This window comes from Cervus elaphus, chromosome 21, assembly GCF_910594005.1.
Source record: "Cervus elaphus chromosome 21, mCerEla1.1, whole genome shotgun sequence".
Lineage (NCBI taxonomy): Eukaryota > Metazoa > Chordata > Mammalia > Artiodactyla > Cervidae > Cervus > Cervus elaphus.
This window is the reverse complement of record NC_057835.1, coordinates 44,187,118-44,203,849: the sequence shown is the minus strand read 5'-3', so window position 1 is coordinate 44,203,849 and position 16,732 is coordinate 44,187,118. Positions and strand designations below refer to the sequence as shown.

Below are 16,732 nucleotides of genomic sequence, written 5' to 3'. Positions count from 1 at the left end.
TCTATCTGGTTTTGCTATCTATTGTCGATAGTGAGTTATTGCTGTGCTGGGCTTAGTCACTCAGTCATGTCTGATTCTTTGTGACCCTACTGACTATAGCTCGCCAGGCTCCTCTGTCCATGGGGATTCTCCAGGTAAGAATGCTGGAGAGGGTTGCCATGCCCTCTTCCAGGGAATCTTCCCAACCCAGGGATCAAACCCAGGTCTCCGACGTTGTATGCAGATTCTTTACCATCTGAACCACCAGGGAATCCCAGTGAGTTATTAATGTCTTCAACTATTACTGTAGAGCTATTTGTTCTTCAATTCTGTCAAATTTTATTTCCTGTATTCTGATGGTTTCTTGTTGTGTGTAAAGAAATGTTTATAATTGTCTTTTGTTTCCACTGTATTCAGTTTTTTAATAATATTAGGAAATGGCAACCCACTCCAGTATTCTTGCCTAGAGAATCCCATGGACGGAGGAGCCTGGTAGGCTACAATCCACGGGATCGCAAAGAGTCGGATACGACTGAGCGACTTCACTTTTCACTTTAATGTCATTCTTTGTCTTTTTAAACTTTTCTGATTTAAAGTCTATTTTATTTAATGCTAATATAGCCATGATGTTCCCTTTAAGTTTCTATTTGCATGGGATATCTTTTTCCATTCTTTCACTTTTGGTATGTTTGTATTTGGATCTGAAGTGACTCTCATAGACAACATATAGTCAGATCGTGTGTGTTTTTCTATTCTGCCAACCTCTGTCTATTGGTTAAAGAATATATTCCATTTACAGTTAAAGTATGATGAAAATCAGGGACTGCTATTTTGCTATTTGCTTTCTACGTATTTCACAGCTACTTTTTAATTCCTCATTCCCTGTATGGCTGTTTTCTTTTGAGTTTTGCTCATTATTTGTAGTAGAATATTTTAATTCTCTTTTCCCTTTGTACATATTCTATATCTCACAGTTGCCATGAGGATTATTATCTTAAAGTTACAACACTAATTTAGGTTGCTTAGTTTCCATAGATGTTTATCCATTATTTATACAAGGTTTTCATAAAGATAATTTTAAAATGTAAATTACTCACAAATTCTTAAAGTGTATTATGAGGCATTATACTTTTATATAACAGACATTTTACTAGCAAAGTTATGAGAACCTATCACTAAAATTCTTTCCTCACACTTTTTAAAACATAACACTGATGAAATAGTAGAAGCAATTTCTCTTCTTTGTGAAGCCTATAAGTATCTATTGCATTTTCAATAAAAGTTCCATTGACAAATATTTTTAGCACACTTCTTTCACTGGTCATTTTGTAAAGAACATCTTGAATCTGGCTTCTATATTCAAGCATGTCCAATCCCACAACTTTATAATTAACATTCATGTCCTGCAAAAGCATGTTTATCATTGTACTGTAAGAACAAAATGTTTTTGAGAAAATCATCACGTAATTATCAGAGATTGCTTCTTGGATCTGAGTCACAGGAGCAGTTGCTGAGTTCGGCAAAGATGATGATGTGTTATTCCCCTTAGCAGAGGCAGAAACTCTCACTGCCAATCAAGCTGGTCCACTGAGTCACTCAAACTTTGGAGGAGCAGCTCCTTATCAGAGCTGCATGGTACCAGCACACAATCCTTATTTTGAATGTTCACTTTTAGTTTCAATAAGTACGCTCTTTTACAGTTCTATCCTCACACCTTCTTGTTGTTGATATCACAAAGTTACATCTTTATACATTCATCATCTTCATCTGTGCACGTTCAGTTGAGTCCAACTTTTTTGCAACCCTATGAACTGTAGCCCACCAGCTTTCTCTGTTCATGAAATTTTCCAGGCAAAAATACAAGAGTGGGTTGCTGTTTTCTACTCCTAACTGAATGTCAGTTTCATGTTGGTCAGAGCCAGCTACTTGTGTGTGTGTGGGGGTGTCGGGGGGGTATGTGTTAACACTCAGTTGTGTCCAATTCTTTGTGACCCCCATGGACTTAGTCCACCAGGCTTGTCTGTCCATGGAATTCTCCAGGCAAGAAGATTGGAGTGAGTAGCCATTTCTTTCTCCAGGGGATCTTCCTGACTCAAGGATCAAAGCCAGATCTCCTGTATTGCAGGTAGATTCTTTATCATGTGAGCCACCAGGGGCATCCTCTTTATACCTGATGTGCTCTAAAGGAAACTTTCAAACACAGTAGTCTCTCAAGGGCTTCCTTCCCTGGTCGCTCAGACAGGAAGGAATCCTCCTGCAATGCGGGAGACCTGGGTTCAATCCCTGTGTTGGGAAGATCCCCTGGAAGAGGGCATGGCAACCCACTCCAGTATTCTTGCCTGGAGAATCCCCATGGTCAGAGGAGCTTGGCAGCCTACAGTCCATGGTGTTGCAGAGTCAGACACAACTGAGCGACTAAGCACTCTCTTAAGTTGTGTTTTAAACAAAACCACAGTAATAATAGTTTTAGCTTTTAGAGTAATAATTTTAAACAAGATTTTCATTTCTTGGATCTTGTAGAAAACAATAAATGGACTCAAACCATTGTTACAAAAATGCTGGCTTTACAGTTGTCCACATGTTTACATTTGGTGAATTGTTTTTATTTCTTTATGTGACTTTGTGTTGTTGCCTTATGTCCCTTCATTTCACCCTTGCAGGACTTTCTTGAGTATGTCCAGCTCAAGGGCAGGTCTAGTGGTAATAACTTTTTCAGTTTGTGTTGTCTGAGAATGTCTTATTTCACCCTCACTTTTGAAGGATATTTTTATTGGATATAGGATTCTTGGTTAAGATATTTTTCTCTTTTATCAGTTTAAATATATAGACCCTTGACTTCTGGCCTCCAAAGGTTGTGTTAAGAAATCTGTTAATACTTTTATTGAGGATTCTTTGTACGTGATGACTCACTTTCCTCTTTCGGCTCCCAGGGTTCTCTCTTTGTCTTTTGAATGTTTGATTATAATGTGTCTTAATATTGGTCTCTGAGTTCACCGTACTTGGAATGCATATAGTTTCTTAGATATTTGCAATTAAATATTTCATCAAACTTTGGAAATTTTCAACCATATTTTTTTCAGATATTGTATTCTTTCTTTTCTTCTTCTCCTTCTGTGACTTCTACAATGTGTATATCAGTTCATTGATGGTGTCCTACAGGTTGTTTAGACTCTGTTCACTTGTCTTCAGTCTTTTCTCTTCCTGTTCTTCAGACTCAATAATTTTATCCCAGGGGGCTGGTTTTTTCAGTGTTTCATTCACAGCACTGGGTAGATGTACATGTATGGTTGCTGAGAGCTGTACTGGATAATTTCATTGGTAATTCAGAACATTTTCTTCTTTTAAAGTTTCCCACTCAAAGATGGATATGTATTAGACCAACACTGTTCCTTTCAATAAATACAGCTAAAAATCCTAGATGTTATATGTACACACACACACACACACACACACACACACACACACATGAAAATTTGAGAGATACAGACAGAAAATTATATATACATATATAAGTTTTTCTGACCAATTTCTTCTGAAACAACTATCAGCAAGCAAACTTACATAAAGACAAGTAGCAAGAATATCAATATTGAGTATTGAATGTTATTGTATAGATGAAGTAGGAAATAAGGGATATTTACTACATTATATTAAATTAAATTTATTATGAAAACATATTTTGCCATTTGAATGCAATGGACAGAGGAGCCTGGTGGGCTACAGTCCATAGGGTTGCAAAGAGTCTGACATGAGTGTCACGACTGAGCCTGCACACAGAACTAATTACTTTCTAAAGACTATGCTGTGGGCTGTGCTTAGTCACTCAGTCATGTCCAACTCTTTGTAATCCTGTGGACTGTAGCTTTCCAGGCTCCTCTGTCCATGGGGATTCTCCAGGCAAGAATACTTGAGTGGGTTGCCATGCCCTCCTACAGGAGATATTCCCAACCCAGGGGTTGAACCCGGGTCTCCCACATTGTAGGTGAGTTTTTTTTATCATCTGAGCCACCAGGAAAGTCCAAGAATACGTGAGTGGGTAGCCTATCCCTTCTTCAGGGGATCTTCTCAACCCAGGAATTGAACTGGGGTCTCCTGCATTGTAGGCAGAGTCTTTACCAGCTAAGCTATGAGGGAAGACATCACTTTTTAATACCATCACATTGGAGCTTAGGAATTCAACATATGAATATGCAGGGATGGCGGGGGGGTGGGGCACAAACATTCTGTCCTTAACAGATTTATTTTACTACAAAAATCCAAAAAAGATTTTCATTTAAAATTTAATACCACTTATTGCACTACATGTAAATTATTCCTATAAATCTTTATATAAGCTCTTCTCCAAATCAAAATATATAAAAATATAGGTGGTGCTTCTTTAAAATTCAGGCTCACAGATCCAAAATACATGTTCTTAAAAGCTCTTATCCCCATTAATACTATGCAACTATTGCTGTGAATGTTAAAAAAGAAAACTTTTTAGCAATCAAGAGACATTTTAATGGATACATTATTAAAATGCATATTTATTTAATGCAGAAGTCATTATATAATTATTTGAACGTTTAAGTTGCTACATATTTAATGTCAAGGTATTAGTAACAACATAATAATGACTACATTTTTAAGCATCCAGCAAGGCACTGTAGTTTAGTTATATTATTACATTTTAACTTCATAGGAGGAATACAAGATGCATAATAATAGTATTTTCACCTTTAATATTTAGAAACTGAGATTTATATGGATTAAGTCACCTAGCTAACAAATAGAAGATCAAACATATGAATTTAAGAAGCTCTAGATCTGATTCCATTTCCTGTGCTCTGCCAATGTTAACAAGAACATGACTGAAGTTACTTTTCAGATTTCAAAAAAAGTTCTGTGCATTTAATTAATTAATTTAGTTATATTTATTATTCATCTACCTTTTTTATGTTTCATTGTGAAGTATTGCCATCACCAAAGACACAACTTCAAATTTATAACCTTTAAATATGATCTCTTGGTGACTGGTACTGGTATTTTGAAATTTAGCATGCTGAGAATCTCCTGGAGAGTAATGAGTTTAATTTTCCATAGAATCAACAGATTTCTTTGGTCAACCAAGAAAAAGACTGAAATTTGCAAATTTCTCATAAGTTAAGCTTAGCATACATTTTCTTCTCATTATAAAAATGCAAAGAGGAAGTGACAGAAATTTTTGCTTTTATAGATCTGGCCTATGCTATGCAGACATTCTGTGTGGCGATAGTACAGTTTCAGTTGTGAACTCCCATGCTTTGATACTTTAGACTGGAGTATCTCTTTTGGAGCCTTGGTTAGAAATCTGAAACCCTCATTATTTCTGCATTTGTTAAACTATGTCTTTTGTTCCACTTGCAGACCAAGTAGTCGGCTTTGATAAAACTTGATCTAAATTCAGAGATCTGCTCTGATCTTGGCTTTCTAAATGGTTCATCCTGGGGCACCCTAGAATATTTGAGAAGATATTTTTAACTAGTTTCTTTTCCTTTTTTTTTTTTTGTTCTTTTTAGCTTGGCTGTTTTCATTTATATACCTGAAACTTTTGACTTTTGCATTTGCTCTAAGACTGAAACTGTTTTGAAGAGCTTTGCATTCATATATTTTGTAGGATTTTCATGAATTAATGCTCTTATTCAAATGTAAAATCTTATTTAATAATTTCATACATGTCTATATATATAGATCTAGATAAACATATATGTGTGTACCTGTTTTACAAAGGGAATTTGCTGTCTTAAAACAGAAATAATGGGTGTGTTCTACCTATGTTTACTCAAAATGTTCTTGTCAAGATCAGAATTTTAAAGGTTATTCTTCTGTATCTATTCTCTTTGAAACTGTGCTCATCGAAGGATGTAACTGAGGGTATCTTGAAAACACAGTTTATTTTAGGATTTCACATATAAACAATTCATGAACTGAAAAGTAATCTTAAACTATAGTGTCATTTTTAAATTTTCAAGGTACTTTCTGTATCTCAGCTTTTAACTTGTGGACGTTCATGAGATTAAATTAGTGATGTTAAACTATTTCCTCCATACACATATGCACACACTAATATATATTTATATCAGTTTTCTGGGTCCTTACATCTATTATGCATTCCGCTAAAGCACCTATATGAGAGGATAGAAATTGACTTTACCTTCCTTCCCTAGATTGTCTATCCAGCTTGCATTCCACTTTTCCGACTCTTTTGGACATTTTCCACATTTTTCACATTCTCATCAGTTCCTTGGGCTTCCCTGGTGGCTCAGAGGGCAAAGAATCTGCCTGCAATCAGGAGACCTGGGTTCAATCCCTCGGTTGGGAAGATCCCCTGGAGAAGAAAATGGCTACCCACCCCAGTATTCTTGCCTAGAGAATTCCATGGAGTTGCAAAGAGTTGAACATGGCTGAGTGACTCACTTTCACCAGTGCCTTGAGCCCAATATGTCACATGAAATTATTCTCTCGCCCTCTCTTTTAAGTGTGATCTTAGAAGTCTCATCAAGTGTATGACAATGGTGTTGATTCTTCTTAGTGCAAGAAGTTGATTTTCCATGGAACTCTTCTGTAAAAATCAATATTATGGTCCATTTACTTGGCAGCTTTTGAATTTCTTTCCTTGGTTTTGGTAACAGGGACCTATCTGAATACAATTTACTTAGACTTACATATAGAGACCAGGTAGAAGTGGTTATGAAAATAGACCAGTCAGATCCTATGCTCTGAGGAACAATACTGTCCAGTGATCCCAGTTGCTGCCCTATGGATTCACCATTGCACTAGTACTGAGACTATATCTTCTATGTCCTGTTCCTAGTACACAACTAAACACAGAGGAAGTATTAACATGCACCCATTTCAGTGAAAAGCAGGGCTATTCCAAGGCACAGCTTTTTCTTGAGAGCATTCAGCTACCCAATTGTAGCATTGCTCAAATTGTGCTGTAATCTGCAACCTGTCCTACAATAACCTTCATTCCAATCACTCTTTTCTTACACAAGATTCATATTCATGTCAAAAACTAAAGATTCTTTACACTTTCTGATGCCCCTCCATCCCATTTTCATCTCTGATCCCTTTTGGTCATCTGGAGAACCAAACTTATGTTAATGATAGCTAGAATAATTTAAGAAAACTGATGGGAAAATGAGGTTTTGGGGATTGATTCATCCCCCACTGTGCTGGTGAAAAGTATAGTACTTCTGATATTGAGTAGTATCAGAGCATAGATAGTGTCAAATACAAGATGGTCACTCACTAACTATATATTTCCCTGTTTAAGACCTGGGACAATAAACTTGTGGAGGAAAATATCCTTGAAGATGCAGGTGATTTCAGGCATTTGTCAGATTTGGTGGGAACCATGTCTATAAATAGAGCAGAATTGTCTGTTGTTCCGGCTAATCTGTATTGACTCTTTGTGGAGGGATAATGAGAAACAAAGAGCAATTAACAAGCAGTTAGAGACTTCTTTTGTAATTTATAAAATGGCCCTTAGCTCCCACAGTAAAGGCTGAGCACTGCACCAAAGACATGTTCCAGCAGAGACCAAGAGATTTTGAATACTCTGCCAAGGCAGATCTGAACCCCTTTGAAACTGAACGTGGGGCTGCAACTTCTAGAAGAATATCTGAAAGTATGATTCTGTGTACTCCTGAACCATATGAGTTTAAAGAGATATCCCACTTTATTTATTTATTTTGCCCAAGAGCTATCGCTTCTCCTTTTGCAAGATGTTGCAAAAGTCTGTCCACCATAAAGGTAGCTTCCAATACTCCTTTTGCTGACCCACAAGCTAATAAATAGTTTAAATCTCAGCATAATTTGTGTAAGGGATGTACAATGTATGATAAAAGAGATAGATTACATATTGGAGATATTGCAAAAATTAGCTAGAGTCAAGGAAGCAGCCCTGGAACTGAATTTTTTTAATTATTTATTTTTAATTAGAGGATGATTGCTTTACATTGATGTGTTGGTTTCCATCATACATCATCATGAATCAGCCAGAGATATACACATGTCCCACACCTCCTGATCTTCCTTCCCACCTCCAATCCTATCCCATCCTGCTACATTGTCACAGAGAAATGGATTTGAGCACCCTGCATCATACAACATTCTTACTATCTATCTGTTTCCATACGGTAATATATAAGCTTTAATTCTACTCTCTCAATTCATTCCCTCATCCTTCCCCCACTGTGTTCACAAGGCTATTCTCTATATCCGCATATCCATTGATGGTATTTGATCAAGGTGGTTGGAGTTTAAGACTGGATAAATTTCAAGACCCATTGGCTTAGAAACACATTTTCTGGGCGTGGGATATAATACTCTGGCAAAATTTCAGGGAAGGGAGCACATTTACTGCTTAGTTCAGTTCAGTTGCTCAGTCATATCTTACTATTTATGACTCCACAGACTGAAGCATGCCAGGCTTCCCTGTTCATCACCAACTCTCAGAGCTTGCTCAAACTCATGTCCATTGAGTTGGTGATGCCATCCAACGATCTCATCCTGTCAGCTCCTTTTCCTCCCACCTTCAAGTTTTCCCTTCGTTAGAGTTTTTTCCAATGAGTCAGTTCTTTGCACCAGGTGGCCAAAGTATTGGAGCTTCAGCTTCAGCATCAGTCCTTCCAGTGAATATTCAGGACTGATTTCCTTTAGGATGGACAGGTTGGATCTCCTTTTAGTCCAAGGGACTCTCAAGAGTCTTCTCCAACACCACAGTTCAAAAGCATCAAATCTTCGGCACTCAGCTTTCTTTATGGTCCAACTCTCACATCCATACATGACTACTGGAAAAACCATAGGTTTGACTATATGGACCTTTGTCGGTAAGGTAACGTCTCTACTTTTTAATATACAGGCTAGGTTTGTCATGGGTTTTCTTCCAAGAAGCAAGCGTCTTTTATTTTCATGGCTGCAGTCACCATCTGCAGTGATTTTGGTGCCCAAGAAAAGAAAGTCTGTCACTGTTTCTCTTGTTTCCCCATCTATTTGCCATGTAGTGACAGGACCAGATGCCATGATCTTAGTTTTTTGAATGTTGGGTTTTACTGCTACAGAAACTTTTATAAACCTGGATAACATTTACTGCTAGAGAACCTTTTATAAACATGGAGAAAATGATGGCTAAAGCTGAACCTTTGATATGTCTCTATTTCTATTTTAAAATGTGTACACTTGTCTCATATCCTTGGAAGGACTAGCTGTCATCCCCATAGAGTTAAATACTTATTATGAATGTGAGTTTGTCTTTCTTTACTTCAGACACCCAGCACAACTATCCAGGGGATTATGTAATACCTGATCCACAAGCATAGAACTGTATACAGCATAATATTACGAACAGAAGACTATACCTTGTACATGCCTAGCCAAGTTACCTCCCTTCTTTTCCTCTGTCTTTCAGTGGGTACAATATCTACAATATTTTGAAGGTTCTCTTTACTTTCTCATGCTCCTTCCACTAATAAATCTCTTGCAAAACTAACCCCACCTTACCATCTGCTTTTCCACAAAAGCAAAATGAGTCAGAGTATAAATTTATGGGGTAACCCAAGAGAATTCAATACGATCTTCTTTTATGCACCTAATGGGACTCAGGAAATAGTTCTTAAACATATTTCGAGTGAACATTTGTGGGACTGTGCATGAGGACAAAGATTAGCAGCCATCATTTATGGCTCTTGCTGTGTTACTTTATTTTCATCTTTTGAACTGAGTGAGTGTAAACAGCTATTAGCCTGTGTGGACAGAAGGAAGAAAAAAAGGACTCTTCATTTTAACAGTGAGTGAAGATAGCAGTTTACACTATAGATGGGTGTTGAGAACTGTATTCTATGAAGGAAAAAACGTTGTCCCATGCCAACAACCATTTGTCACTTATTAGCATCATGCAGAGGCATTTCCCTTTAAATAAATGTACATGTAAGTTTAGCACTGTCAAACAAGCTGGGGTTTTTTGGAGAATATAAGGGATGCTCCCCCTTATTTGGTTAAGAATGAAGAGGAATATGAAGGAAAGAAGGCAAAATAATATCCAAAACAGTTAAACAACATTATTACTAAGCAGTTGGCCGTGGCTGTTTAATATTACTATGGAACAAATTATTTTTGTAATCTACTCTGGGAATTGTTGATAGATACATAACATACTCATATATCTCAAGCTGCTATTTACACAGAGTAAGTTATTGATTAGCACCTCCAAAATGCTCTCAAGTTTGGACACTCATCTGTGTCACTTGGGGAGCTTTAACAAATACCCATGCCTTAGTCACACATCTGGAGATTCTGACTCAATTGTCCTGGATGAGTATAGGCATTAATATTTTTAAAAGTTTCTTGTTCAGTTACTAAGTCCTGTCTGACTCTTGGTGACCCCATGGACTGCAGCACACCAGGCTTCCTGTCCTTCACTGTCTCCCTGAGTTTGCTCAAATTAATGTCCATTGAGTCCGTGATGCTATCTAACCATCTCCTCTCTTGATCCCTCCTACTTTTGCCTTCAATCTTTCCCAGCATTAGGGTCTTTTCCAATGAGTTGGTTCTTCACATCAGGTGGCCAAAGTACTGGAGCTTCAGCTTCACCATAAGTCCTTCCAACGAGTATTCAGGGTTGATTTCCTTTAGGATTGACTGGTTTGATCTCGTTGCTGTCCATGTCATCAAAGTAATGTCTTTGCTTTTTGATATGTTGTTGAAGTTTGTCATAGCTTTCCTTCCAAGGAGCAAGCATCTTCTAATTTCATGGCTACAGTCACCATCTGCAGTGATTTTGGATGCCAAGGAAATAAAATCTGTCACTGCTTCCACATCTTCCCCTTCTGTTTGCCATGAAGTGATGGGACTGGATGCCATGATCTTAGTTTTTTGAATGCCTAGTTTTAAGCCAGGTTTTTCACTCTCCTCTTTCACCTTCATCAAGAGACTCATTAATTCCTCTTCAGTTTCCACCATTAGAAAAGTTCCTTGGATGTTCTAAAATGCAATCAAGATTAAAAGCTATTGGTAACATGCAAAAGAGAAGGAGAGAGAGACTGAATATTCCATCCATATTCTAGGTCAGTGGGAAGTTGTACATCTACCTGAACTGTTTGACAGAAGGAAACCTCGGTTTGATTCCTGGGTTGGGAAGATCTACTGGAGGAGGGCATGGCAATCCACTCCAGTATTATTGCCTGGAGAATCCCCATGGACAGAGGAGCCTGGTGGGCTACAGTCCAGGGGGTCTCAAAGAGTTGGACATGCTTAACGACTAAGCACAAGCACAAGGAAGGGTCAGAAGCATTTTCTTGTCATGTTATGTCTTGATGGACTAGCTCACATTGTACTTTGTCTCAGTCTAAAGACCCACACCATCCTCTTAAATTGAGTACCTCCAAAGCCTCAGTGTCAGTACCACAGTAACTCTGCCAGGGTCTTTCAGCCTAGATTCAGGAAGGTTCCATGCTTCACAAATTAGGTTTTTGATTCACATCAAATCCTTAAGTGATTAGTAATTTTACTTGTACTGCTTTAAACTTCTCTTTTTAAAAGAAAGAAGATATCACATTGTGTCAAAAATAAACCTGGCCAAATAGTAAGTCGATGCTCCAGATTAAGACTGCAGGGCTCTTTGCTCCCCATTCTACTGCTTAACTCACTGAGGCATGAGGTTAGGGTATGGCTTTGAAGCCAGCCACAGCCTCTTTGGATTAATCCTTAGGCTTAATGCCTTAAGACTTAGTGAGCTGCAACGTGCCAATTCCCACATGTCCTGCTTCTCTTAGTGATGGGTTCGTTTTTGCTTCATCATTTCTGCAAGCATCATAAGTGTCAAATGGGTCGATAAAAGCATCAGTATTAGGACAGTTCATATCCCGGTGGTCAGCAAGGGCTCACATGCAGAGAATCAAGTGGCATATTGCTCCACGAATGTCTCCAAGACATGAGAATTAGGCTGCATTGACACGTTTCTCAGATGGAGCAAAACAGTAATTTCTAATCTGCTACATTCCATTGTTGGGTTGCTCAGTCACTCATAGAGACTTCTGGTAACAATTAATACAGTCATAAAAAAGGGAAAATAACAGGGGAAAACATGCACACAAATTGAAAGCAGATATCTGAACACTGTTATCCCACAAATTTAGATCAACCACACGTCTGCCTGGAAACTTGTAAATAGCATACATAAGTGATGTTATCATATAAAGTGTGGTGGGGAAATCACAATGGAGCCTATTTGTACATTCTGGAATTAATATCTATGTGCAGATAATTAAGAGAACAATAAAAATACGCGAAACAAATGTACACAGGGGAAGGTAAGAAATGAACATGATCCAAATATGTCATATTGTGGAAACCTTGGGGAAATAAAGCTTTATGGGATACTGGCAGACAGCATTGCTGCTGGAACCAGGATTTTCAAGCCTTTCAGCCTGGAAATAATGTTTCAGTTAATAAGGGTGTGTGGGTGGAATTAGACTCACCACTCCCACTATTGTAGCCAGAATTATGTGCCTCATTTCCATACCCGGTCCTAAAAATTATTCTTGCAATTCCTCTTATGAGAAGGCTTTTGAACAAGCTGTGGTAGCATCAAATGATATCAAGAAACACCTTTGTGTTGCTTATGTGCACATAATCTTACTTTGCAAAGTTTTAGATGTGCAGACAGGCATCTGGAACACTCCAGCATGTTCCAAGAGAACAGACCTTAACCAAATGTGTCAGTTTTAATTTTTGACCCAATTAAAATTCTTTGAAGACTGCCGAGGTTATTAAAAGGCAAAAGTATTACATCTAGCAGTGTTTTCACAAGCTAGTGCTTCCTGGTTTTAGGAACATGTATTGAAAGAATATTTGCAACAATATAGACACAAGGCCAGAAATGGTCTGAGTGATACAAATCTTTTGTTTATGTATCTCACAGTACAGTGCAGCAGGCTTTGGGTTGGGGGTGGAATGTCTCATATTTGAGGCACAATTAAGTGCACATGTAGCTTTCTGTGCACAATTCACTGTGCACTTTGATTTATAGCAGACTAGATTTCAAAATCGATAGGTTTATGTAATTGTGTGTGCTCCTGGGTGTGTGTGTGTGTGTGTGTGTGTTGGAGAAAAGGGAGTTCAGATTTGTTTTAAGAAGTCTTTGGTATTTCTTTATAAATTCCAGTGAAATTAAAAAAATATATATATATAATATTTATATTATATTAAAATATATAATATATTTAAAACTATATATTATAGTTAAAATATATTTTAAACTATATTTATAAATAGTTTAAAAAATGCAAAAAATTAAAACACAATGAAATTTCTAGACATACTTTCCAAATACCAAAAGGCCTGCAGTTTCTTTTGAGAGAGATAAACAAAAAGGATTAAGCTCATTGAATAGTGTAAGCACAAAGGATTCTGTCACAAATTGCTTTCAAACAATACTTTCCCATGTTCACTTAACTTTGTAAAATTGTTTTAAAGAAAAAAGAATGGTATTACTCTCAACAGTGAATAGACATTTTAGATAGTCCTTAGTAAAGTGCTCCGTCAAAAAGCCAACATGAATAAAAAATTAAAACCAAATATATTACCCTATAATAAATTATTTTTCTTCCATGATCTTTGTCCTATAGCTTCTGGTGATTCATAATCAGTTGTTTTGTATGCCACCATGAGAAACACAACTTTCTCATATGCTAACAAGTCTTATTTGACTTAAAATGGAATGTTATTCTATTGGCATGTGGTATGAGCTTCAACAAATGTAAGTAGGAGATTTATATACAACTAAAATATCTCAATTTGTTAGCAATGGAAGGGTCCTAAATAATATTTGTTTTTAGTCAAGGAAGAGGGCAGTTAGGAGAAAGGATGACACATTGAATGAAGCTTTAATCCTGTGCCATCTGTAGATGGCAGTTATGGTGTAGTCGCTCAGTCATGTCCAACTCTTTGCACCCCATGGACACAAGGTTCCTCTGTCCATGGGATTCTCCAGGCAAGAATTTTGGAGTGGGTTGCCATTTCCTTCTCCCGGGAATCTTCCCCACCCAGGGATCAAACTCGTGTCTGCTGCATTGAAGTCATATTCTTTACCATGGAGCCTCCAGAGAAGCCTTGCCACTTGTGGGACTTGTATGAAATTATTATTCCCCAGCCTGTTGCTGGGAAGATTTGGAGAGAAAGCTTTTTGACTGTGATATTGTCCATCCTCCTGTTAGTCTCAGGGTTGGTAATTCTAAACACACGAGTGTTCTTTCTATCAAGGACAAAATCGGTGGACAAAAAGGTGGCATGTCACTTGGTCTACATAGAGCCACACGGAGTTGCCCTTACCTGCCCTTCCCCCAGCCCTGTTATGCCCTTTCTCAGCCTTGCTCCTTAAGCAAAACTGTCTCTGAAATGTAAATTCATTCATACTTCCAGGGACTAAAGGTCACTGCTCTTCTGGGCCTTTGGGATTTTAAGAAATCCACTTAGCTATCTGGCTTAAACTAAAATCTTAGAGTGACCTTCAGAAATAAAGAGAATGTCCAAGTGAGTGTGTGAGTGTGTGTGTGTTATTCCGGGCACAGTGCAAAGTTCTCTTGAGGTATAACACACTGAATGGGGACTACACTCTATTCTGTCTGTTTAGGAGGACAGTCCTATGCTTGGGAGGTCCTCAGAGATCAAAACTGCTTCACATTTATACTACTGTTAGCATTTACAATGTTAGAAAACAATAACACAAATAAAGCTTTAGTGACTTGTAAGTGTTCTTCAAGATCTCCTTTTGTTAATTAAGATCTCATAGCTAGTCCAAGAGTTACTTTTTTCCAGGGCTCCTTGTATATTGCACTCACTCCGTATTGGTTTGTTTCAATAGAAATATGATGTGATTGCATTTTATGTTTGGCTGATACCACCTGGAGGTGGGTTCATGAGGGCCACCCTCTTGATTGCATAAGGAAACCAAAATCCAGTGCTAAATCAAATTGGATAATAATGAACACAAAGAAACAATATAAGTACAAGAATTACTGGCTTTAGTAGTTGCTCTAATATTGGGAGCTGACATGTAATAAAAACAAAAGTTAAATTTCATTAACACTTGCAGTAACTGGGGTACCTAAGACTCCTCTCCCCCCAATAAACTCAATGCTCTTTAAGATGGAAACAGACTTATTCAGAACCCACATATATACCTTATCTTCAGGTGCATCATGATCTTAAAATGATTCTCTAAAGATTAAGCAGGAATAAGAATTTTAAATTCGCATCCAAAGCCTATTTTGAGATATGTGTGCAGTATGTGTTCCTTTTCACATAAGATCAGCTACTCCCTCCCCTCCACCACTTCCTTTAATCTTTCAAACTCTTACCATCTGCTATTTTAATCACTGGGTGAATGCAGAGGTATAGGAAATACACATATGATATTACCTTCATAAATTTTCCAATCTCGTACAAAATATGATGCACAAACAAATAATTTTATTACAAAGGGACAGTTTCTTCCAGAGAAGTTGTACAAGGTGCTCTGAAGGCATGAACAGGAAGAGATTTTGTGATATTTCAGGTGATTTTTGAAGGATGAGTAAGGATTGTTACAGGAAGAGACAGAGATATGACAAGTCAGTCACATCAAGTAGATTTAACATTTCAAAAGCCATAAGAACCTCACATGGCTGGAGAATAAAGGAGAATACAAGGGGACAGAAAAAGTGATTAAGGGTCACCATGATCAGATAGGTGAGAGTCTAGACTGAACAAACCAAGTCTGAATATAAAAGTAGTTTGGACCTCACCTGATATACAAGCTGCTGCTGCTGCTAAGTCGCTTCAGTCGTGTCCAACTCTGTGTGACCCCATAGATGGCAGCCCACCAGGCTCCACTGTCCCTGGGATTCTCCAGCCAAGAACACTGGAGTGGGTTGCCTTTTCCTTCTGCAATGCATGAAAGTGAAAAGTGAAAGTGTAGTCGCTCAGTCGTGTCTGACTCTTCGCGACCCCATGGACTGCAGCCCACCAGGCTCTTCTGCCCATGGGATTTTCCAGGCAAGAGTACTGGAGTGGGTTGCCATTGTCTTCACAAGAGGGGATTTTAAAAACATTTGTCATAGTATCTGTGTTATATGGAGTGCACAGATGGTGATGGGGAGAGGATTAGATGGGAAAAGAGAAATAGGACAGTTCTGATTGAGCTGAAAATCTTATTCCCGTTTTTAAGTGTGAGAACCAGCCTTGGTAGAAACCAAGTAGCAGACTGTCAGACTTGCACTGATCAAGTGGGAAAGCATGCAAGATCTGCAGACCCTTCAGAGTGCTGGCTGACACTGTGTCTGCCTTGCACATGGTGGAGAGTGCACAGTCAAAATAGTGAGTGATGCTCATTCCTCATGGCTCATTAATATGAGACGAAAGGGGTAAGACTCACATTTTCAGCTCCGCATCTTTAATAGAGAAATGTCAATGGGTGGTGGCAAATTGAAATGACAAAAGATTACCCTTTTTTTGTATTTCCAATGGAGGTGCAGGGTATGAAAAATGTGTGTATATAACCCATTGTCAAAATCCAGAAAAAAAATTCCAGACCGGTGTAGTGATATTGTCTATGATTCTCTGTGCTAGTCTGACATAAAGATTCTTTCTGGTGTCATGGGAAATATCTCTCAAGAAATTTAATATATATAATGTTTAAGCATCTAAAAGAAGAGGCAGACAACTTCTCTAGCTGATTATTTGAAGGGATGTT

At 37.9% G+C, this 16,732-nt stretch overlaps 1 protein-coding gene across 1 annotated transcript; it reads right to left on the bottom strand.

Moving 5' to 3' along the window:
• Positions 1-1,154: 1,154 nt before the first annotated feature.
• LOC122679098 (glutaredoxin-2, mitochondrial-like) lies at positions 1,155-6,109 on the bottom strand. Its single transcript, XM_043879345.1, has 2 exons — positions 6,097-6,109; positions 1,155-1,546 (listed from the first exon to the last, which is right to left on the bottom strand). Exons 1-2 carry the CDS (start codon positions 6,107-6,109, stop codon positions 1,155-1,157), a joined length of 405 nt encoding a protein of 134 aa, XP_043735280.1.
• Between the last annotated feature and the right edge of the window lie 10,623 nt (positions 6,110-16,732).